Here is a 25,936-nt window from a genome sequence, read left to right as displayed (position 1 = left end):
AAGTCTATGTTTTTTCATATAAATGCCAAAGGAAAGAAATCTGTGCTCTCTAACCTGTAACAACTGGCTGGCTGCACTGTGCCTCTTAGTTTTATTCCACACTGAACACTCTTTACTGCTTGTGTAATCAGGCAAAAGTGTCTGCAGACAGTGCTTACAATGGTCCATGTGGTTACACAACCAGGGATGCACCAGCCTTTTCCTATTGGTAATAACGTCTGATCTTTTTTTGCATCTCCCACACAATAAGCTTATTGTGCAGCTGATAACCTAACAAAAGGTTGTGGGGCAACCCCATGGTGCACATACAGGACCGGATCAATGCAGGGGTTTACTGGGGCTGAAGACCCTGGGGTCAGGCCCGTGGGGGGCCCAAGAGGCAGCAAAAAAAATAAGAAATAAAACATATAGACAGTATATATTATACAGTATATATTGGATATGTAGTATATATATATATATATATATATTTTTTTTTACTGCAACCACAAACCACAGGGGGATTCAGGAGCAGGCTCTCAATGAGTATATACAGCCTGCTGCCGTTCTGGTAGATGGGTGGAGAGGAGGTAGGGGGCCCAAGTGGGTAACCGGGGGGCACTGCCTTGATTTTGTAACTGATTAATAAATATAAAATAAATAAACTGCATAATAAATGTGATAAAAGTATATATTTTGTATATTTTTTTATTATTAATATAATTTTTATCCAACTATAGAAGCTCGCTCTCAATGTTCAAAATACACCAGATAGCATAATTTAGCCACAGAGGATCAATCGTTTCTGAAAAATAACTGTGGATAAAATTATCACAAGCGTACAGGAAACTACCAGAATAAAGGAAACACCAACATAAAGTGTCTTAAAAGGGTGTTGGGCCACAATGAGCTGCCAGAACAGCAAGTGTACCTAAACCATGCCAGAAAAATGCACCCCACACACCATAACATAAACTTTGTATCCCTCATTTACTCAAGTGTTTCCTTTATTTTGCCTACAGTCGGGAAGGCCCGCAATTTGGGCAGCATTCGCGCCAAATATACAGCTTGTTGCATTGTGGGAATAGACATATAGTCCATAGAAGGGTTTTGGGGCCACTTACCCTGGTGTTAAAGTCATGGGTACACTAGCAACGGCTGCCAGTCCTGACTGTCTGGGAACTGCCATCTATGGAATATATTTCTATGGTTGGTTGCGGCTGTCTGTTTACCCTTTTCAAATGTCAAAATACCATCGCTGGAAAAACATAGTTTGGAAAGCAAAGGCCTACTGTTGAAAAGAGAAAAGTAATCTGTCTGTAGAACTAATATAATGTATTTTTCTCAACAACTCCCAATTTTTTGCAAACAGCAGCACTGTTTTTCAAAGTAGCTCATCTTGAGATATTGCCAAGAGGAGCGCATCGGCCATTATCATGAGTAATAGCCTATGGTTTCTGCTGTGTGTTGCTTCAATGGCCTGGGCTATTGTTTGTTAGAATTCAAGACCAGTTTGATCTCAGTTTGTCAGAGTAGTTACTAATTCCGGTCATTTGTGTGGTATTAAAAAAGATTCAGCTAATGTCTTCTGTCATATAAATGACATAGAATTGCGTGAAATGCGTTTTTTAAAAGGCACATTTTTGGGGGGGAGACCCTGCTAACAAATGTTCCACATGTGTGGAAATCCTACAAATGCCTCTGCTCAACTGTAGCCTATGCCACATCACAAATATTATTCTGGCTTTATTATAAAAGTTGTTCTTCTTTAACAGTGAATTTACTATATAAAAAAAGCCCCAGGCCTATGATTTCATAATCTGGCCCTGTGCACATAAGGGCTGAATCTAGATTATTTTAATTATATCACATTGTCTGTTTTCCCTCATGCCTTTCAATGACTCCCTCTCAAACCTCAGTGGAAAACAAGGTAAGAAGAAAAGGAGAGGAGACAAGTACACATGAATTCATTATTATAATAAGAGATGACACATCCTTGTTCACTTCTGCATAATCCATGAACTACTAATGCAAATCAGTGGTAACATATGACTGGACGATAAGCATGGTCTTTGCTACTATATAAAATTACTAGAATTATTGTCATAGCTAATACAACACCCACACACAAATTAAATATATATTATCAAACTGCAGAAAAGTTTCAGTTTAACTAGGTGAAATCTGCTAGTAAGGAAACAAAGTGAAAGAAAAATTTGGTTAATTAAACCTGTAATTTATATGTTTGCTTACCTGTAGCCTCCACCATGCCCTCCAGAATGACCACAATCTCCAGGTCCTCTTTGTCCAGGTGGGCCTGGGAGATCTCCCAGAAGGGGCTGTTCTGGTTGATCTCATGACAGATGATGAGCGGGGACACCAGGAAGAGCCTGTCGTCCCCTGTGTCATAACCCACATTCATGTCTGTCTGGTTGAGGGGTATGAACTCCCCTTCCTTGGTCTGCTTGGACTTGATCAGCTTGGCCCTGATGGAGGCCTCCACGATGTGCGAGTTCCGAAGGTCCCCCACCCTGAACATCAGGCACAGCCGGCCATCCCTCATGGAGATGACAGTGTTGGTAGAGAATACCAACGTCTCCGCCCGCTTCTTGGGCTGCGAGATCTTAACAAACATGCAGCCCACCATGAAGGCATTAACTATGGACCCCAGCACCGACTGAATCAACAGCAGAAGGATCCCCTCTGGGCATTGGTCTGTTATAACCCTATAGCCATACCCTATGGTGGTCTCTGTCTCTATGGAGAAGAGAAAGGCTGAGACAAACCCATTGAGGTTATTGACACAGGGAGTCCACTGGTTGTCCCCTATGTGTTCCAGGTCACCACGGACATAGGCGATGAGCCACCACGCGAAGCCGAATAAAAGCCACGTCACTGTGTACACCAAGACGAAGATGAAGAGGTTGAACCTCCACTTGAGGTCCACCAGTGTGGTGAAGATATCCGTTAGGTACCGATAGGTCTCCTGGACGTTGCCATGGTGGACATTACACTTGCCGTCCTTACGGACGTACCGCTGAATCTTCCTCTTTGCTCGCACCTGGTCCCCCAGCTGCTTGGGCAGGTCCTCACAGGCTTGCTTGGGGAGCTTGGCCTTTCGGATGGTGATTGCCGGACTCTCCACATCCTGCTCCATTGGGGCTTTAGAAGGAGTCAAGCCTACAGGGAGAGAGAGAAGACAACAAAACAAAAAGGGCAGGTTAGATTGCTGTTTAGCTAATATACTGCACAACCCTACTGGGCACGAACTGGTTGAATCAATGTTGTTTCCATGTAATTTGTCAACCTATTGTGACGTAGAATATATGTGAAAAATAATTCTGTGGTTGAAATTTTAACCACAGGATTTATTTTTATTTTTTATTTATTTCACCTTTATTTAACCAGGTAGGCTAGTTGAGAACAAGTTCTCATTTGCAACTGCGACCTGGCCAAGATAAAGCATAGCAACACATACACATACAACAACACAGCGTTACACATGGAATAAACAAAACATACAGTCAATAATACAGTAGAAAAAATATAACAAAAAGTCTATATACAGTGAGTGCAAATGAGGTAAGGAGGTAAGGCAATAAATAGGCCATGGTGGCCAAGTAATTATAATATAGCAATTAAACACTGGAATGGTAGATGTGCAGAAGATGACTGTGCAAGTAGAGATACTGGGGTGCAAAGGAGCAAAATAAATAAATAAATACAGTATGGGGCTGAGGTAGATAGATGGCTGTTTACAGATGGGCTATGTACAGGTGCAGTGATCTGTGAGCTGCTCTGACAGCTGGTGCTTAAAGCTAGTGAGGGAGGTATGAGTCTCCAGCTTCAGTAATTTTAGCATTTTGTTCCAGTCATTGGTAGCAGAGAACTGGAAGGAAAGGCGACCAAAGGAGGAATTGGCTTTGGGGGTGACCAGTGAGATATCCCTGCTGGAGCGCGTGCTACGAGTGGGTGCTGCTATGGTGAGCTGAGATATGACGGGGCTTTACCTAGCAGAGACTTGTAGATAACCTGTAGCCAGTGGGTTTGGCGACGAGTATGAAGCGAGGACCAACCAACGAGAGCGTACAGGTCGCAGTGGTGGGTAGTGTATGGGGCTTTGGTGACAAAACAGATGGCACTGTGATAGACTGCATACAATTTGTTGAGTAGAGTGTTGGAGGCTATTTTATAGATGACATCGCCAAAGTCGAGAATCGGTAGGATGGTCAGTTTTACCGTGGGTATGTTTGGCAGCATGAGTGATTGATGCTCTGTTGCTATATAGGAAGCTGATTCTAGAGTTAATTTTGGATTGGAGATGCTTAATGTGAGTCTGGAAGGAGAGTTTACAGTCTAATCAGACACCTAGGTATTTGTAGTTGTCCACGTATTCTAAGTCAGGGCCGTCCAGAGTAGTGATGCTGGATGGGCAGGCAGGTGCGGGCAGTGATCGATTGAAAAGCATGCATTTAGTTTTACTTGCATTTAAGAGCAGTTGGAGGCCACGGAAGGAGAGTTGTATGGCATTGAAGCTCGTCTGGAGGTTAGTTAACACAGTGTCCAAAGAGGGGCCAGAAGTATACAGAATGGTGTCGTCTGCGTAGAGGTAGATCAGAGAATCACCAGCAGCAAGAATGACATCATTGATGTATACAGAGAAGAGAGTCAGCCCAAGAATTGAACCCTGTGGCACCCCCATAGAGACTGCCAGAGGTCCGGACAACAGGCCCTCTGATTTGACACACTGAACTCTATCAGAGAAGTAGTGGTAAACCAGGCGAGGCAATCATTTGTGAAACAAAAGCTGTCGAGTCTGCCAATAAGAATGTGGTGATTGACAGAGTCGAAAGCCTTGGCCAGGTCGATGAATACGGCTGCACAGTAATGTTTTCCCCCATCCTTCTCTCCTCCCGTGTATGACAGTTTTTTCCTACCTCACTCACGACACCTTTTGCCTATTCCCTGCCTGTACTGTTGCCATTTTTGGACCTACCGTGTATGACCTTCTGCCTGCCCCTGGACCCAGCTACCTGCCTCCTCCTATGGTCTCTTTCATTAAACACCTGCTGCGCTCTGCGCTTGAAACCAGCCCGCTGTCTCCCCCGTGTTCATTACACTCATACAGTTGAAGTCAGAAGTTTACATACACTGAGGTTGTAGTCATCAAAACCATTTTATAAACCATTCCACAAATGTCTTGTTAACAAACTATAGTTTTGGTAAGTCGATTAGGACATCTACTATGTGCATGACACAAGTAATTTTTTCAACAATTGTTTACAGACAGAGTATTTCACTTATAATTCACTGTATCACAATCTCAGTGGGTCAGAAGTTTACAAACACTAAGTTGACTGTGCCTTTAAACAGCTCGGAAAAATCCAGAAAATTATGTAATGTCTTTAGAAGCTTCTGATAGGCTAATTGACATCATTTGAGTCAATTGGAGGTGTGTACCTGTGGATGAATTTCAAGGCCTACCTTCAAACTCAGTGCCTCTTTGCTTGACATCATGGGAAAATCAAAAGAAATCAGCCAGTACTTCAGAAAATAAATTGTAGACCTCCACAAGTCTGGTTCATCCTTGGGAGCAATTTCCAAACGCCTGAAGGTACCACGTTCATCTGTACAAACAATAGTACGCAAGTATAAACACCATGGGACCACGCAGGTGTCATAAAGCTCAGGAAGGAGACGCGTTCTGTCTCCTAGAGATGAACGTGCGAAAAGTGCAAATCAATCCCAGAACATGTGAAGATGCCGGAGGAAACAGGTACAAAAGTATATATAGCCACAGTAAAACGAGTCCTATATCAACATAACCTGAAAGGCCGCTTAGCAAGGAAGAAGCCACTGCTCCAAAACCGCCGTAAACAAGCCAACTGCACATGGGGACAAAGATCGCACTTTTTGGAGAAATGTCCTCTGGTCTGATGAAACAAAAAATTTAACTGTTTGGCCATAATGACCATCGTTATGTTTGGAGGAAAAAGGGGGACACATGGGGACAAGCTGAAGAACACCATCCCAACCATGAAGCACGGGGTGGCAGCATCATGTTGTGTGGGAGCTTTGCTGCAGGATGGACTGGTGCACTTCACAAAATAGATGGCATCATGAGGGAGGACAATTATGTGGATATATTGAAGCAACATTTCAAGACATCAGTTAAAGCTTGGCCGCAAATGGGTCTTCCAAATGGACAATGACCACAAGCATATATCCAAAGTCATGGCAAATGGCTTAAGGACAACAGAGTCAAAGTATTAGAGTGGCCATCACAAAGCCCTGACCTCAATCCTATAGAAATATTGTGGGCGGAACTGAAAAAGTGTTTATGAGCAAGGAGGCCTAGAAACATGACATGAGTTACACCAGTTCTGTCAGGAGGAATGGGCCAAAATTCACCCAATTTATTGTGGGAAGCTTGTGGAAGGCTACCCGAAACGTTTGACCCAAATTAAACAATTTAAAGGCAACGTTACCAAATACAAATTGAGTGTATGTAAACTTCTGACCCACTGGGAATGTGATGAAATAAATCAAAGCTGAAATAAATAATTCTCTCTACTATTCTGACATTTCACACTCTTAAATAAAGTGGTGATCCTAACTGACCTAAAACAGGGATTAGGATTAAATGTCAGGCATTGTGAAAAATTGAGTTTAAATGTATTTGGCTAAGGTGTATATAAACCTCCGCCTTCAACTGTACTTGCTCAATAATGATATTTAGGGCTATATAACATTTGTCATCAAGAGATATATATTTTTTAATTCAACTTGGAATTCAACAAAAAATAAACAATTTAACAGAGTTTCAAGCTCTGGTGTATTTCAAATTTAATGATATTGAGTGATACTGAATTGTGTTTGATTCCAACGCAACCAAATATCCTACATGTACCAGGAGATGTATCTTCTGCTTCGATAGTTCCATCTGTGCCACTGACTTAGTCTGGATTTAATTTCAGTGTGTCAACAAATTAATTGATATGTTGGATTAACGTCTCCATCTCAAACAAATATCTCATGGAAAGAATAGGACTAAATCTAATAAACCTTTATTTAAAGTGCATTTTTTCTATGCTTGTTTATTTTTGATTGTGTCTGTGTTTTTGCTTGCTTATATATTTTGTACGTTAAACTTTTACTGCAGTGATCTAAATCAGGGTCACTGTAACGTGTGCGCTGGGAGTCAGGAAGCAAGTTCAGGGAGTGAATAATTTTATAAATAAATGAAACATAATACAAAACAAGAAACACAAACAACGTACAGACAGGAAACTCACACAGAAACAATAACGCCTGGGGAAGGAACCAAAGGGAGTGACATATATAGGGAAGGTAATCAGGGAGGTGATGGAGTCCAGGTGAGTGTGATGACGTGCTGGTGCGCATAAGGATGGTGACAGGTGTGCGCCATAATAAGCAGCCTGGTGACCTAGAGGCCAGAGAGGGAGTATACGTGACAGTCACAAAAAGTGTTTATTGGTAGTCAAACAAATCGACTTTGAAACGAAAGAATACACCTCACACACATGGCTATGGGCTTACAAAAATAATACATGGCATATATAGCGTGGATATGTATTACATTTTGAGTTTGCATCCCAATATTACACTCTATACACATCACTGAAATATAACCAAACCGTTTGACATAGAAACACTGGATTTTTGGCGGGTTATGAAATTATGAAAAATATGAATAACATTTCACCCATGAGGCCACTACAGGGCAATTTGGTAATTTGACTGCATGAAACATCTACCCTACAGTGCCTTCAGAAAGTATTCATACCCATTGACTTATTCCACATTTTGTTGTGTTACAGCCTGAGTTCAAAATGGATTCAATATATATTTTTTCCACCGATATACACACAATACCCCATAATGACAAAGGAAAAACATGTTTTTAGAAGTTCAACAGGACAATGACCTAACACACCTCCAGGCTGTGTAAGGGCTATTTGACCAAGAAGGAGAGTGATGGAGTGCTGCATCAGATGACCTGGCCTCCACAATCACCCAACCATAACTCAATTAAGAATGTTTGGGATGAGTTGGACCGCAGATTGAAGGAAAACTCCTTCAAGACTTTTGGAAAAGCATTCTAGGTGAAGCTGGTTGAGATAATTCCAAGAGTGTGCAAAGCTGTCATCAAGTCAAAGGGTGGATACTTTGAAGAATCTCACATATATTTAGACACTTTCTGGTTATTACATGATTCCATATGTGTTATTTCATAGTTTTAATGTCTTCAGTATTATTCTACAATGTAGAAAAAATAAAAATATAGAAAAACCCTTGAATGAGTAGGTGTGTCCAAACGTTTGATTGGTACTTGAGCTCAGGTGCATCCAATTTCCTTTGATCATCCTTGAGATGTCACTACAACTGTGGAAAATGTAATTATCTTGGGAAGGGTATAACACAATTTCTAGAGTGTTGAAAGTTTCCAAGAGCACATTGGTCTCTATCATTGGGAAATGAAAAAAAATATGGATCTACCCAGACATTGACTAGAGCTGGCTGTCCGACCAAACTGAGCAACAGGGAGGCCATAGGAGAATCTGCCAGAAGGTCTATACAGCACTTCACCAATCTGGGCTTCATGTGAGAGTGGCCAGATGGATGCCACTCCTGAGAAAAAGTCACATGACAGCACGCCTGGAGTTTGCAAAAGGGTATGTGAATAACTCTGAGAGCATAAGGCAAAAGAGTCTATGGTCTGATGAGACAAAAATATATCTATTTGGTCTGAATGCAAATAGCTTTGTCTGGAGAAAAGGTACAGGTACAGCTCATCCATCATCTGTCTAAAACATGGAGGTGGCATCATGCTATGGGGATGCTGTTCAGCAGCAGGGACTGGGAGACCAGTAAAGATAAGAGGGAATAATGAATGAAGCCAAATACAGAAAATCCTTAACTTCTTTGGGGTAGGGGGCAGTATTGGGAATTTTGGATGAAAAGCGTGCCCAAATTAAGCTGCCTGCTACTCAGCCATAAAAGATAGAATATGCATGTAATTAGTTGTTCTGGATAGAAAACACTGACGTTTCTGAAACTGTTTGAATGATGTCTGTGAGTATAACAGAACTCATATGGCAGGCAAAAACCAGAGAAAAAATCCAACCAGGAAGTGGGAAATCTGAGGTTTGTAGTTTTTGAACTCAGCCCCTATCAAATACACAGTGGGATATTGGTAATTTTGCACTTCCTATGGCTTCCACTAGATGTCAACAGTCTTTAGAAACTTGTTTGATGCTTCTACTCTAAAGGAGGAGCTCTTTGAGTGAGTGGTCTGGCAGAGTGCCACAAGCTCAGTCTCGCTCGCTCACGTGAAAAGTAGCTACGTTCCACTTCATTTCTGAAGTCAAAGGAATTGTCCGGTTGGAACATTATTGAAGATGTATGTTAAAAACATCCTAAAGATTGATTCTATACATCGTTTGACGTGTTTCTACTAACTGTAACAAAGCTTTTTTGAGTTTTCGTCTGAAACTAGTGAAAGCGCTTTATGAATGTGGATTACTGGACTGAACGTGCTAACAAAAGGAGCTATTTTGACATAAATGATGGACATTATCGAACAAAACAAACATTTATTGTGGAACTGGGATTCCTGGGAGTGCATTCTGATGAAGAACATCAAAGGTAAGTGAATATTTATAATGCTATTCTGACTAATGTTGACTCCACAACATGGCGGGTATATGTATAGGCTCTGAGCGCTCTACTCAGATTATAGCATGGTGTGCTTTTTTGGTTAAGTTTTTTGAAATCTGACACAACGGTTGCATTAAGGAAAAGTTTATCTAAAATTACATGCATAACACTTGTATCTTTTATTAATGTTTATTATGAGTATTTCTGTCAAATTGATGTGGCTGTCTGCAAAATCACCAGATGTTTTGGCACTACTGAACGTAACGCGCCAATGTAAACTCAGATTTTTAGATATAGATATGAACTTTACCAAACAAAACATACATGTATTGTGTAACATGAAGTCCTATGAGTGCCATCTGATGAAGATCATCAAAGGTTAGTGATTAATTTTATCTATATTTCTGCTTTTTGTGACTCCTCTCTTTGGTTGGAAAATGGCTGAATGCTTTCTGTGACTAGTATTTTTGTGTGACTAAGCATTTTTGAAATCGGACAATGTGGTTGGATTAACGAGAAATGTATCTATAAAATGGTGTAAAATACTTCTATGTTTGAGGAATTTTAATTATGGGATTTCTGTTGTTTTGAATTTGGCGCCCTGCAGTTTCACTGGCTGTTGAGAGGTGGGACGCTCACGTCCCGAACGGTCCCAGGGAGGTTAATGAGAACCTGCTTCAGAGTGCAAACGACCTCAGAATGGGGCGAAGATTTACGTTCCAACAGGACAATGACCCCAAGCATACAGCCAAAGCAATGCTGGAATGCTGGAATGTGAAAGTCTTTGAGTGGACCAGCCAAAGCCCAGAATTAAATCCCATTGAAAATCTGTGGAAAGACTTTCACTGTTCACCGCCTCTCCCCATCCACACTGAACAAAAATCTAAATGCAACATGTAAAGCGTTGGTCCCATATTTCTTGAGCTGAAGTAAAAGATCTCCGAAATGTTCCATACGCACAAAAAGTTTATTTCTCTAAAAATTTGTGCACATTTGTGTCATGCCCTGATCTGTTTCAACTGTCATTGTGCTTGTCTCCACCCTCCAGGTGTCGCCCATCTTCCCCATTATCCCCTGGGTACTTATACCTGTGTTCTCTGTCTGTTGCCAGTTCGTCTTGTTTGTCAAGTCAACCAGCGTTTTGTCTCAGCTCCCTGCTTTTCCCCAGTCTCTCTTTTTCTTGCCCTCCTGGTTTTGACCCTTGCCTGTTCTAACTCTGTGCTCGCCTGCCTGACCTCTCTGCCTACCACTGACCCTGAGCCCGCCTGCCGTCCTGTACAGTTGCCCACAACTCTGGATTCTCGGCCCCTGCCTGCCTTGACCTGTCATTTGCCTGCCCCTGTTGCTGTCTGTATTTGTCTGTATTTGGGTCTTACCTGAAACCTGATAATTTGTTTACATTCCTGTTTGTGAGCATTTCTCCTTTGTCAAGATAATCCATCCACCTGACAGGTATGGCATATCGAGAAGCTGATTAAATGGCATGCTCATTACACGGGTGCACCTTGAGCTGGGGACAATAAAATAGCACTCTAAAATATCTTGTCGCCTCCTGGGTGGCGGAGTGGTCTAAGGCACCAGAGATTCTGGGTCCGAGCCCAGGCTCTGTCGCCACTGGCCACGCCCGCATAGGTCCATGACGCACAGTTGGCCCAGCGTCATCCGGGTTAGGGAGGGTTTGGCCGGCAGGGATATCCTTGTCTCATCGCGCTCTAGCGACTCCTGTGGCGGGCCGGGCGCAGTGCACACTGACCAGGTCGCCAGATGTACGGTGTTTCCTCCGACACATTACTATTCTTGGGTAGCGGAATGACTATAGCTTCCCTCCAGGCATGAGGGCACACGCTCTCTAGTAGGCTTAAATTGAAGATGTGGCAAATAGGAGTGGTAAAATCGTCTGCTATTATCCTCAGTAATTTTCCATCTAGATTGTCAGACCGTGGTGGCTTGTCATTGTTGATAGACAACAATAATTTTTGGACCTCTTCCACACTGACTTTACAGAATTCAAAAGTACAATTCTTGTCTTTCATAATTTGGTCAAATATACTTGGATGTGTTGTGTCAGTGTTTGTTGCTGACATGTCATCCCTAAGTTTGCTTATCTTGCCAATGAAAAAGTCATTAAAGAAGTTTGCAATATCAGTGGGCTTTGTGATGAATGAGCTATCTGATTCAATAAAGAGCCGAGTTGGCTTTTTTCCCCAAAATGTCATGTAAGATGCCCCAAAGCTTTTTACTATAATTCTTTATATAATTTATCTTTGTTTCATAGTGTAGTTTTTTAATTTTTTTTATTTAGTTTTGTCTCATGATTTCTTAATTTGCAGTTGGGCTGCCAAACCTAATTGCCATACCTTTTGCCTCATCCCTCTCAACCATACAATTTTATGTAGGCTTTAGGTGAGGCAGATGAACCTGTAGCCATATTACTTCAACAGTATTTAACAGCTTTACAGGAATGTGGTTCTGAATATAGACCGCAACACCGCCTCCGTTGGCATTTCTGTCTTTTTGGTAGACGTTATAACCATGAATTGCTACCACTGTATCATCAAAGGTATTATCTAAGTGAGTTTCAGAGATAGTCAGAATATGAAAGTCTGTCACGACTTCGCAGTCGGTCCCTCTCCTTTTTCGGGCGGTGTTCGGCGGTCGACGTCACCGATCTTTTAGCCATCACTGATCCATTTTTTATTTTCCATTGATTTTGTCTTGTCTTCCTTCACACCTGGTTCCAATCCCATCAATTACATGTTGTGTATTTAACCCTCTGTTTCCCATCATGTCCTTGTCGGAGATTGTTTGTTTGTATGCTCGTGTATTATATATTGGTGCGCGACGGGTTCTTGTACCCACTAGTCTTTTATGTTGTATTTTTGGTTTTAGAGTTATGTTAAGTTTATTAAACGACTCCATTTATACCAAGTTCTATTCTCCTGCCCCTGACTTCCCTGCCACCTACACACACATTGTTACAGAATCTCCGACCACCTATGGAGTCAGCGGGAGAAGGTACCCCGGCCATGGAGGTGGAGGAGCGCGCACAGGATCATGCCGTAAAGCTTTACCATCTGGCCGCCGCCATGGATCGCTTTGTCCAGACTATGGACCGCTGGGAGAGACAGGGAGTTCTTCCAGCGCCTCTACCAGCACAACCTGGGTCTCTCTTGAGAGCCCCTTTCCCGCCTGAACCCAGTGGGATCCGTCTCTCCATGCCACAGGAGTACGACGGGAGTGCTGCCTACTGCCAGGGTTTCTTCCTCCAACTAAACCTCTATCTGGCCACGGTCCACCCAGCTCAATCGGACCGCGAGATGGTGTCCGCCCTTGTCCCGTGCCTCACCGGGACAGCCCTGGAGTGGGCCAACGCCTTGTGGAGAGAGGGAGATGCGGCGTTGGACCATTTTGAGGAGTTCACCCGCCGTTTCCGGGCAGTCTTCGATCACCCACCCGAGGGCAGAGCGGCGGGTGAGCACGTCTACCATCTGAGACAGGAGACGAGGAGCGCACAGTAGTTTGCTCTGGAGTTTAGGACCCTGGCTGCCGGCATGGTATGGAACAACAGGGCCCTGACAGACCACTACCGCTGCAGTCTGCGCGAGGACGTCCGTCGGGAGCTGGCCTGCAGAGACACCACCCTCACAGTCCATCCGACTGGACAACCTGCTGTCTACTCGCGGACGTCCAGATCGGGGTCTGGTGGTTCCATCTTCCCGCACCACCCCCTCCAATACCCCTGGAGCTGGGAGGGGCGGTGCGCAGGGAGACCGGAGGGGGTACCCGCTCGTGCACCATCTGTGGCCGCAGAGGTCACACTTCCGGTCTGTGCCAGGTGGGGTCCTCTGGGAATCGAAGCAGCAGGCAGAGCACTCTGGCGTCACCCCAGATGAGCCGGCACTATTCTCACCCAGAGTCCTCTGTTGCACATATGTTTGTGTCTGTCACTTTTCCTGAGTTTTCCCCGCATTCCCAGCATAAGGCGCTCGTAGATTCAGAGAAAATGTGTCTTTTCCTTATTGACTCTCCTGCGTTTCGCGTGGTGCTGGGCCTACCCTGGTTAGCTTGTCATAACCCCACTGTTTCTTGGCCACAGAGGACTCTCACTGGGTGGTCGCGAGAGTGCTCAGGTAGGTGTTTTGGGGTTTCCGTTGGTGCTACTACGGTGGAGAGTCCAGACCAGGTCTCCACGTGCGCATTCCCCCTGAATATGCCGATTTGCTTCTCACCTTCTCTAAAAATAAGGCGACTCAATTACCACCTCATCGACGGAGCGATTGTGTGATAGATCTCCTGGTAGACGCTGCACTTCCCAGGAGTCACGTGTATCCCCTCTCACAGGCGGAGACAGAGGCTATGGAAACATATGTCTCCGAATCCCTGCGTCAGGGTACATTCGGTCCTCCACTTCACCCATCTCCTCAAGTTTATTTTTTGTGAAGAAGAAGGAGGGAGGCCTGCGTCCGTGTATTGACTACTGGGGTATAAATCAGATCACGGTGAGGTATAGTTACCCGCTACCGCTCATAGCTACAGCGATAGAGTCAATGCACGGGGCGAGCTTCTTCACCAAACTAGATCTCAGGAGCGCTTACAATCTGGTGTGTATCCGAGAGGGAGACGAGTTGAAGACGGCTTTCAGTACCACCTCTGGGCACTATGAGTACCTCGTCATGCCGTACGGGTTGATGAATGCGCCATCAGTCTTCCAAGCTTTTGTAGACAAGATTTTCAGGGACCTCCACGGGCAGGGTGTAGTGGTGTATATTGATTACATTTTGATGTACTCCGCTACACGCGCCGAGCATGTGTCCCTGGTGAGCAAAGTGCTTGGTCGCCTGTTGGAGCATGACCTGTACGTCAAGGCTGAGAAATGCCTGTTCTTCCAACAGTCCGTCTCCCTCCTAGGGTATCGCATTTCCACATCAGGGGTGGAGATGGAGAGTGACCGCATTGCAGCCGTGCGTAATTGGCTGACTCCCACCACGGTTAAGGAGGTGCAGTGATTCTTAGGGATTGCCAACTACTACCGGAGGTTTATCTGGGGTTTTGGTCAGGTAGCGGCTCCCATTACTTCACTGCTGAAGGGGGGCCCGGTGCGCTTGCAGTGGACAGCTGAGTCGGACAGGGCTTTCAGTCACTTGCTGTGCTCTCTCCGCGCTCGGATACGCCACCGAAACTCTGCCCTTGTGCTTTCTTCTCGAAGCAGCTCAGCCCGGCAGAGCGAAACTATGATGTGGGGGACCGGGAGTTGTTGGGTGTCGTCAAGGCCCTGAAGACGTGGAGAAATTGGCTTGAGGGGGCTAGACACCCTTTTCTCATCTGGATTGACCACCGCAATCTGGGGTACATCTGGGTGGTGAGGAGACTGAACCCTCGCCAGGCAAGGTGGGCCATGTTTTTCACCCGTTTTGTGTTTACCCTTTCTGACAGGCCAGGCTCCCAGAATGTTAAGGCATGCGCATTGTCCCGGCTGTATGACACAGAGGAGTGGCCATGGATCCCAGTCCCATACACCCCACCTCTTGTTTGGTGGCGCCGGTAGTGTGGGAGTTGGACGCGGACATTGAGCGGGCGTTACTTGCAGAGCCCGCTCCACCTCAGTGTCCAGCAGGGCGTCTGTACGTTCCGTCTGCTGTCCGCGATCTGCTGATCTATTGGACCCACACATCATCCTCCCCTGGTCATCCTGGGATCGGTCAGACGGTGCGCTGTCTTAGTGGGAAGTACTGGCTGCCCACTTTAGCTAAGGACGTGAGGGTTTATGTTTCCTCCTGCTCGGTGTGCGCCCAGTGCAAGGCTCCTAGACACCTGCCCAGAGGTAAGTTACAACCCTTACCCGTTCCACAACGGCCGTGGTCACACCTGTCGGTGGATTTCCTCACCGATCTTCCATCTTCACAGGGTAACACCATGATCCTGGTCATTGTGGATCATTTTTCTGTCGTCTCCTCCCGTTGCCCGGTCTCCCGCCGGCGCTTCAAACTGCGGATGCCCTGTTTACACACGTCTTCCAGCACTACAGGGTGCCGGAGGATATCGTTTCTGATCGGGGTCCCCAGTTTACGTCAAGGGTCTGGAGGGTGTTCATGGAACGTCTGGGGGTCTCGGTCAGCCTTACCTCAGGTTTTCACCCCGAGAGTAACGGGCAGGTGGAGAGAGTTAACCAGGATGTGGGTAGGTTTCTGAGGTCCTATTGCCAGGGCCGCCGGGGGAGTGGGCAGCGTTCATGCCCTGGAAACATGGGATGCCGCATATGTCCACCTTCAGCGCGCCTTGCTGCGCCAGAATGTTGGCACAGACCGTCACCGCAGTGAGGACCGGGTCTGGCTTTCGACCCAAAACATGCCCCTCCGCCTGCCCTGTCGGAAGCTGGGTCCGCGGTTTGTGGGGCCATTTAATATCCTGAGGAGAGTGAACGAGGTATGTTACAGGTTACAGCTTCCCTCCAATTACCGCATTAACCCCTCGTTCCATGTGTCTCTCCTCAGGCTGTTGGTGGATGGCCCGCTCCAGGAGTCTGAGGTGCGGGTGGCTCCTCCTCCCCCTCTGGACATCGAGGGGGCTCTGGCGTGCTCTGTTCGTTCCATATTGGATTCGAGACGTCGGGCTAGGGGCCTTCAGTACCTCCTGGACTGGTGGGGGTATGGTCCGGAGGAGAGATGCTGGGTTCCGGTGGAAGACGTGTTGGATCCTTCTATGCTGCGAGAGTTCCACTGTCTCCATCCGGACCGCCCTGCGCCTTACCCTCCAGGTCGTCCCCGAGGTTGGTGTCGACGAGCTGCTGGAGCCACGCGTCAAGGGCTGGAGCCACTGTCACGACTTCCTCCAAAGTTGGTCCCTCTCCTTGTTCGGGCGGTGTTCGGCGGTCGACGTCACCGACCTTCTAGCCATCGCTAATCCATTTTCCATTGGTTTTGTCTTGTGTTCCATCACACCTGGTTCCAATCCCATCAATTACATGTTGTGTATTTAACCCTATGTTTCCCCTCATGTCCTTGTCTGTGATTGTTTATTGTAGTGTATCTGTACGTCTGTACTGCTGTGCTTCGGGTTATGTTAGCCATTGATTTTTACTATTATGTTTTCCGGTGTGTTCCTGTAAATAAACTGCGCCATTGGAAACACAGTTATTTCTCTCCTGCGTCTGACTTCTCTGCCGCCAGTTCACACCCTTACAGCCTGGTTCCTCTCCAGGTTTCTTCCTAGGTTCCTGCCTTTCTAGGCAGTTTTTCCTAGCCACCGTGCTTCTCCATCAGCATTGCTTGCTGTTTGGGGTTTTAGGCTGGGTTTCTGTATAGCACTTTGTGATATCTGCTGATGTAAAAAGGGCTTTATAAACTAATTTGATTGGTCGATTTCTGAAGCACAGTGATAACATATTAGTCTATTGTATGGTTTTAAATGGTGGAATAAGCAATGATAGATAATTGGGTGACCACTGAACCAAAAATCGTACAATTGGAAATTGGTTGTGCTTTTAGATGGTTAAAACATAGTGATATCAAATTAGACATTCAATTAACTTATGTCTGTCTTTTTGAGTGGGCGAATATTGGTTGTAATCTCACTGATCAATTTCTCAACCAAATGATGTGGTGTACCAGTGGGACCTATAAACCTTGTGATGGTCATTTCATCCTAGATCTCACTATGTCACACTTCAAGTTCTGTGGTAGGACCTTGCTATGGTTTGATTTATCTTATACAATTCTGACTTTTTATTTCTCTTTGAAAATCTGTGCTCTAAATTCCTAGTCTTCATACAGTGCAAGACACAACACAGTAAATATAATGTTTATTTGACAAATGTTTTACTGCTGACAATCTCAGACAGATTTTGATCATGAGGGGCCTAAAAAATAGATAATCTGTCAAGGTCAAAAGGTTAATATACTGGCTCTCCAATGCTACTCTCTAAATTCCATGATATTTACCAAAACAGTATCCCCACAGCACTTTTGAAGATCCTCTTCAATTTACAACATTTTCTGTCGTGCTTCAACTTTGAAGAGGCTGGCAGAGAGTGTTATAGGGATTTTTTCACCAGCTAAAAGTAGAACTATGGAACTGGTTGTGGTTAGGTCATCGTGGGCTGAGAGGAGTGATGAGTAAGGTTATAGCGAGGCTTCTGCTCAATCCCCAACCAACCCTCTAACTCTCTCCACATGGGGTCCTTTGAGGTCTTGGGCAGATGGACGGTCGTCCAGTTAAACCATGACCACATTTCCCTCTTCTGCGCTTCTGGATACCACCAGATTAGAGACCGGTCACAGTCCATTCTGTCTCTGAGAGAACTGCCAAGAAGCAAATAAATGCTCACTATGTTGAAATTAAAGCTACTCTATTCCACTTAGTCGGATGAGTCAAGAATTCAACCGGGGTCTCGGTCCTTTGTTGCTTTTCCACAATATTTTTGAAGAGATATCTATTAAATTCCACAAACTTTAAGCTGTCATCACAGGATTATCTTCTCTCCAAAGTTTTTATTAAAGGTCGCTAAGCAAGTGTTTTGTTGAAAATATAGACATACACTAAGTGTACAAAACATTAAGGACACCTGCTCTTTCCATGACATAGACTGACCAGGTGAATCCAGGTGAAAACTATGATCCCTTATTGATGTCACTTGTTAAATCAACTTCAATCAGTGTAGATGAAGGGGAGGAGACAGGTTAAAGAAGGATTTTTAAACATTGAGACAGTTGAGACATGGATTGTGTATGTGTGCCATTCAGAGGGTGAATGGGCAAGACAAAAGTTTGAGGTGGCTTTGAATGGGGTATAGTAGTAGGTGCCAGGCACACTGGTTTGTGTAAAGAACCGCAACATTGCTGGGTTTTTCATGCCCAACAGTTTACCCTGTGTATCAGAATGGTCCACCAGCCATAGGACATCCAGCTAACTTGACACAACTGTGGGAAGCATTGGTGTCAACATGGGCCAGCATCCCTGTGGAATGCCTTCGACATCTTGTAGAATCAATGCCACAACAAATTGAGTCTTTTCAGAGGGCAATTCACCTTTACTGCCCCTGGGCCTCCATGAGTGTCAAACTGCTCAGGTCAGCAAAGGCTTAGCATGCGTCACAGATCTGATGAAAGACTAGAAAGCAAAATGCAGATATGCCTTGGCAAACAAAGCTGTGGCCCTGGCTCATAGAGAGTGAGGGGCAGGGAGGCTTCTGTGCCCATGAATTATCCCTATGTCACTGGCTGCCGGCAGTCATACAGACTAGAGCCAGGTAATTAAATTACTCCAGCTTCACTAGGTCCTCCTCACATCCCCCAGATTTGTCATCTGCATCAGAGCTCCAGCTAGGGCAAAATGGAGATGGATGTTGAGCAACAGTTCTTTGTGGAGATGAGTACAATACACAACATGGAGTGTGTCCTTACATTTTTGTCTTCAAAAGACACAAATAAACACATTCAGCGTAATGGTATTGTCTTGATGGACAGATTTAATTTTGTTGCTGTAACTTCGTTGTTATTTTTGTCCTAGAAATGTATGCTATATTTAGCTTTAATTGGCTGGACCCAATTTAATTACTACCGTCTTACGGTGCTTCTTCTCCCCTTCATTATTTTCAGCATTGTCAGTAGGCTGCATAGAGAGAATGTATGTATGCTCTTTCCTGCCCTTATCCTGATTGACCAGCGTCTGTTTCCACTCGTAGCCATGTCTTCTATTTCAAACGACTTCAAACGATCTCTGGGTCACCATCACTCTAAATCCATAGAACTGGGTAATCTCCTTTTCACAGCGACAGTTGAAATGATTCAAACTGCCAAAGATAAGGGGATCCAGTGGATGTGGCCTTGTGGAACAACACTCATCATGTTTCAGACACCGAGTATCGTTTATGATGGTCTTTTACAGCCGTCCACCAAAAGAGTATATGGGTCAATGAAATGACCTACACTGACTGTTATCTAATGTGACACACATTTCTTTTACACCCAGCAATGCAGTGACTGACCCACCTTAACATGATTACAATTGTTTTATTTTATTGTAGCACCTACATTCATATATACACAGCTCAAAAACATAAAGGGAACACTTAAACAACACAATGTAACTCCAAGTCAATCACACTTCTGTGAAATCAAACTGTCCACTTAGGAAGCAACACTGATTGACAATAAATGTCACATGCTGTTGTGCAAATGGAATAGACAACAGGTGGAAATTATAGGCAATTAGCAAGACACCCCCAATAAAGGAGTGGTTCTGCAGGTGGTGACCACAGACCACTTCTCAGTTCCTATGCTTCCTGGCTGATGTTATGGTAACCTTTGAATGCTGGCGGTGCTTTCACTCTAGTGGTAGCATGAGACGGAGTCTACAACCCACACAAGTGGCTCAGGTAGTGCAGCTCATCCAGGATGGCACATCAATGCGAGCTGTGGCAAGAAGGTTTGCTGTGTCTGTCAGCGTAGTGTCCAGAGCATGGAGGCGCTACCAGGAGACAGGCCAGTACATCAGGAGACGTGGAGGAGGCCGTAGGAGGGCAACAACCCAGCAGCAGGACTGCTACCTCCGCCTTTGTGCAAGGAGGAGCAGGAGGAGCACTGCCAGAGCCCTGCAAAATGACCTCCAGCAGGCCACAAATGTGCATGTGTCTGCTCAAACGGTCAGAAACAGACTCCATGAGGGTGGTATGAGGGCCCGACGTCCACAGGTGGGGGTTGTGCTTACAGCCCAACACCGTGCAGGACGTTTGGCACCCTGTGCTCTTCACAGATGAAAGCAGGTTCACACTGAGCATGTGACAGACGTGACAGAGTCTGGAGACGCTGTGGAGAACATTGTGCTGCCTTCAACATCCTCCAGCATGACCGGTTTGGCGGTGGGTCAGTCATGGTGTGGGGTGGCATTTCTTTGGGGGGCCGCACAGCCCTCCATGTGCTCGCCAGAAGTAGCCTGACTGCCATTAGGTACCGAGATGAGATCCTCAGACCCCTTGTGAGACCATATGATGGTGCGGTTGGCCCTCGGTTCCTCCTAATGCAAGACAATACTAGACCTCATGTTGCTGGAGTGTGTCAGCAGTTCCTGCAAGAGGAAGGCATTGATGCTATGGACTGGCCTGCCCGTACCCCAGACCTGAATCCAATTGAGCACATCTGGGACATCATGTCTTGCTCCATCCACCAACGCCACGTTGCACCACAGACTGTCCAGGAGTTGGCGGATGCTTTAGTCCAGGTCTGGGAGGAGATCCCTCAGGAGACCATCCGCCACCTCATCAGGAGCATGCCCAGGTGTTGTAGGGAGGTCATACAGGCACGTGGAGGCCACACACACTACTGAGCCTCACTTTGACTTGTTTTAAGGACATTACATCAAATTTGGATCAGCCTGTAGTGTGGTTTTCCACTTGAATTTTGAGTGTGACTCCAAATCCAGACCTCCATGGTTTGATACATTTGATTTCCATTGATAATTTTTGTGTGATTTTGGAATCAGCATATTCAACTATGTAAAGAAAAAAGTATTTAATAAGAATATTTCATTCATTCAGATCTAGGATGTGTTATTTTAGTGTTCCCTTTATTTTTTTGAGCAGTCAATAGAGAACACCAGACGACAATGTTGAACACACTGAATCTAGGCTATTTTATCACACAAATGGGCTTGAATACAGTGATAAAATCATTCATATAGCCTTGATGTTCAATATTCCCCACACATACTGTATGTACCCCACAAGGTTCCATGGTTCCTTGAGATGTGTATAGGCTGTGGCCTTAGCCCCGGTCACTCCCCAGCCACACCCATAGTCACTTCCTGGTTTGAATGAATTAGAAAGTGGGTGCATAATCTGTGTGTTGACAAATCCAGGTTCTTGGCCTTCATTGCGATGGTCGTGAATTGTGCATATTATAAAAAATTCCATTATTATAGGATCTACAGAAGATGTTAGAAGAAGAAGTGGGCAGAGGAGGGATTAATTTACCTGATCTCTGTCGTATGACTAGTGGGCAGTGTAGTGTATGTAGTTTGGATGGATTGTATGGGTTTGGATGATTTCTAGCTAACAGAAGAGTAGAAGAAGTGGAGGTACAGTTGGTTCCGGTAATGCAACATTAATATTGGATGCCAACCGCAGTTAAACCCCAATGAAGGAGAAGAAAAAGGAAGTGGGTGTGTCAATTAGGGAAGAAGCCATGTTGTGGTTGGTAATGTTTGGTTTGATAGTTTATAAGACTAGTTTTCTCACTCCATACAATTGAGAACTTTCTCAAAGACTTTTAAGCCTCAGATGTAGGAATTTATGACTTTCCTACGCACACCTCAGTATTTAGTATTCAGACTCATCTTATTCAGTGGCGTAAAGCACTCTGCAGGTGTGGCTACCTTGCACACTCTGAATACATTTAACTCAACCGCTGAAAGTCCTACCACTTGCTGGTCAACAGATATTCTTGTGGAGTTTTCATTCAATAGGGTTTTCAGTAGATTTGTCTTAAGCCATTCGTGGTGAAATTTTGACTTTTGTTGACAGATTCACGAGAATGTATTGAGAGAACGGGTTCAGAATATTAGGGATCAATGAAAAATCCATCTAAATATATGCATATTTGTCTCAGTTTCAGCATCAATTCTCTGTTCTTGTGAATTATTTAGGTTTATGGAAGTATTTACTCTATGAATCTCAAAAAACAGGTTTAGAGAGCCTTCACTCACAAAAGAAAGAAAATGGTGGTTCGATTCATTCTGCAAATTGCCACATTCAGTTCTTTAAACCATGGTAATATTGGAAGATTAGTGTGCATATAATTATAATAGAGAGAATAGTGTACAATAGTAGGCTATACCCTTGTCTATTGTTTGCACTAACCATGGAACTGTGTGATGACATGGCCAAGTATTACACCATGCGTAGCTTTCAAAATGTTAAGGCTTGGCCTGTGCTCTGCTCCATAACAATTTAATTAACCTACATGTCTTTTTAAAAATATTGTCAACTGTTACTTATGGTCCTCATCAACAACCACACGCCAGGATGGCATTTAGAGGAAACAAATTAACCAAACAACATAAATGGAATGATAATGTAGGCTATACCAACGGAATGGAACTATCAGTACATTGGCAGTTGAATACACTTCCTTCAGAAAGTATTCAAACTCCTTGATTTGACCAAATTATGTTGCGTTAAATAATCTCAAAAATCTCACCCATCTACAGACAATACCCAATAATGACAAAGTGAAAACATGTTTTTAGACATTTTTGCTAATTTATTGAAAATGAAATACAGAAATATGGAATTTACATAAGTATTCATACCCCTGAGTCAGTACTTTGTAAAATCACCTTTGGCAGCGAATACAGCTGTGAGTTTGAGTAAATCTCTAAGAGCTTTCTACATCTGGATTGTGCAACATTTGACCATTATTATTTTCAAAAGATTTGGTTGTTGATCATTACTCGACAACCATTTTCAGGTCTTGCATTGATTTAAGTAGATTTGAGTCTAAACTGTAAATTGGCCACTCAATAACATTCACTGTCTTCTTGGTAAGCAACTTCAGTGTAGATTTGGCCTTGTGTATTAGGTTATTGTCCTACTGAAAGGTGAATTCATCTCCCAGTGTCTGTTGGAAAGCCGACTGAACCAGGTTTTCCTCTCGGGAATTTGCCAGTTGCTTAGCTCCATTTTGTTTATTTTTTTATCCTGAAAAACTCTCCAGTTCTTAATGATTACAAGCATACCCATAACATGATGCAGCTACCACTATGCTTGAACATATGGAGAGTGGTACTCAGGAATGTGTTGTGTTGGATTTACACTAAACATAACACTTTGTATTCAGGACAAAAACTAAATTTCTTTGCCACATTTCTTTGCAGTGTTACTTTAGAGCCTGCATGTTTTGGAATATGTTTTATTCTTTACAGGCTTCCTTTTCACTCTACCTATTAGGTTAGTATTGTGGAGTAACTAAAATGTTGATCCATCTTCAGGTCTCCTATCACAACCAATAATCTCTAACTGTTGTAAAGCCGGTGTAGCCTATAATTAAGACATTCAAGAGTGCCCATCCCTGCAAGTTAAAATGATGTACAATTTCAATTCTGCATAATGGAATGAACTTTAATGTGGGAAAGTTGATGTGTTACAAATCCCCCGGTACTGCTGCTCATTCGGTTCCAAACGCAGAATGGTTGCCAGCACGCTGTCCATGGCGCTGCCGAGTCTTGAGACAGTCCAGCGTCATGAGGACTGTCAACAACGGTTGACAGCTCGGCCTTTCCCACCGTCTATATTTTCACTGGGTCGATTATTCTGTCACGCTGTATAATGATAGGAGACAGCCGCAGGAATACGTAATAGGGTGTTTTATTTCTCCACCAAAAATAAAGTACGTAATGAAAACGACTGGGATGAAGCCCAAAAACACACACACACATATATAAAAACAGGGATGTAACCCAAACAAAAGAGCGAAGTGTAAAACCTCTAAATAATACATGGGAGGAGACCCGTAATAACAAGTGCACAATAACACGTAGCACTAAAGCCGCTACAATAGCGCACAGGTACTCACAAGATCAACGGACATGGGGACAATAACCGACCAGGAGAATGGGGAACAAAGGGCACATATATACACATTATAATCAGGGGGAATGGGTACCAGGTGTGCGTAATGAGAAAAGACAATCCGTGGTTGGTGGTAATGAATCCAGTTCAGTGACACCTAGAAGGCCGGTGACTAGACCTCCGGAGCTGGTAAACGGAATGAGCAACAGTACCGGGGGATCCGTGACAATATGCTTCAGTTTGCTGCCAAATGCTTTGTCTTCAGCGACTATAAGGTAAAATAGATCTAAAACAAGTGTCATTTATATTTACAAGTCCCATATCCAAACAAATGACTAATTTATAAAGCTCTTATCAATAGTTCTTATCAAGATGTAAATTACAGTGCATGGAGAATGGAGTTATTTCTTTCTGGATTTTTGTTATTGTTGATGCTTGCTTTTTCTACTTGGAACCGGTAGGTTTGTTAGACCTTATTAAATGGTTGTCTCGTGTGTATAGGTGGTGGAATTATTAGGGAATTAGGTCAATGTCAGCATACGGTGTAGACACACCTCCGCCACACCTTCTTTAAGACACGGATGTTTCATGGTAGAGTGGGGTGTGCAAAATGGGTCCATTTTGGGTCAAAATGGGTCAACACTTCCCCCATGGGCAAACACAGGGTTGGCCCTAACATTAGGCAAGATTAGGCCGCCCTCCGAGCCCCTGATCGGCTACTACACCGTCCGCGGCACCCCAGCCACCAGCTCATAGCGTTGCTGCAGTTCCCGCCCCCACCCCATTCCCGCGTCTCCCGAAGTTCACTCCTATTATCTTTGGCAGCTATGGTGATGTATGTGTTTTATATGGGATTATCCAATTGTGAAACATTAATAAAAATGAATCTGCCAATCAAATGGTTGTATTTATGTTCATGTTTGTGTGATTAAGGCAGTAGCCTAACCTAGCCTGTTAAGGTTAGCTAACTACTACTAGTGGATATAATTTGCTACCATGTCTAAGAGACAAAAACCATCAGGAAGTGAATATGTTTTTAAAAACAATGATAAAAGAAGCACAATCTCTAATCCAAAGAAATTTGCTGGTGAAATGTATCAGCGTGCAGCAATGTCCATCAACTGGTATGGAGAATGACAAGCCTACGAGGAAAGGCCATTCATTCGCATGAACGTTGCAGCCTTCTGTTTTCACACGAGTGCAAATCTGAAATGGTCAGGGATGGAACCAGGGACTGGAAGAATCCGTGCCACCTCCTCAGCTCGCATGAGAAGTCGCATGACTACCTAGATAGTTTCCAGAGGTGGAAGGAGCTGGAGATCAGGCTTGAGTCCAAGCAAACTTGATTTGATTTCAGGACCATGGACATATACCGACAGAAAACATCGCTGACTGCAATGCAGCACCACAGGAAAGGAAAGAGGCCACTCTTGGTGGAGACAAAATAAAGAAATGCTGAAACTGATGTTGGACAATCAAATTGGATATGTAAATAAACAAACCTTGTTAAGGCTGGGTCATTGACATAAAGTTTATTTTACACTGCTCCAGCGAAACGAGGCCCGTCATGCATTTATGAAAGCACTTGTTTCCAAAGCTCAAATGATCTTACTCTATTTTACAGTTCTACAGGAATATTAAAATATATGTTAAATATGTTATATAAAGGGTTATTTTTATTGTAATTGTAAACAACGATGGGGTCGTGCATGTGTG

At 44.2% G+C, this 25,936-nt stretch overlaps 1 protein-coding gene across 1 annotated transcript in view; it reads right to left on the bottom strand.

The window, feature by feature from the left end:
• LOC109892821 (G protein-activated inward rectifier potassium channel 2) overlaps positions 1-25,936 on the bottom strand; it is a 120,780-nt gene that overhangs the window by 21,631 nt on the left and 73,213 nt on the right. The window contains exon 2 of the mRNA XM_020485622.2: positions 2,233-3,159. Coding sequence (XP_020341211.1) covers positions 2,233-3,159 — 927 coding nt within the window. The remainder of the gene's footprint in view (positions 1-2,232; positions 3,160-25,936) is intronic.

This window comes from Oncorhynchus kisutch, linkage group LG6, assembly GCF_002021735.2.
Source record: "Oncorhynchus kisutch isolate 150728-3 linkage group LG6, Okis_V2, whole genome shotgun sequence".
NCBI lineage: Eukaryota > Metazoa > Chordata > Actinopteri > Salmoniformes > Salmonidae > Oncorhynchus > Oncorhynchus kisutch.
This window is presented reverse-complemented; position numbering and strand designations above follow the sequence as displayed.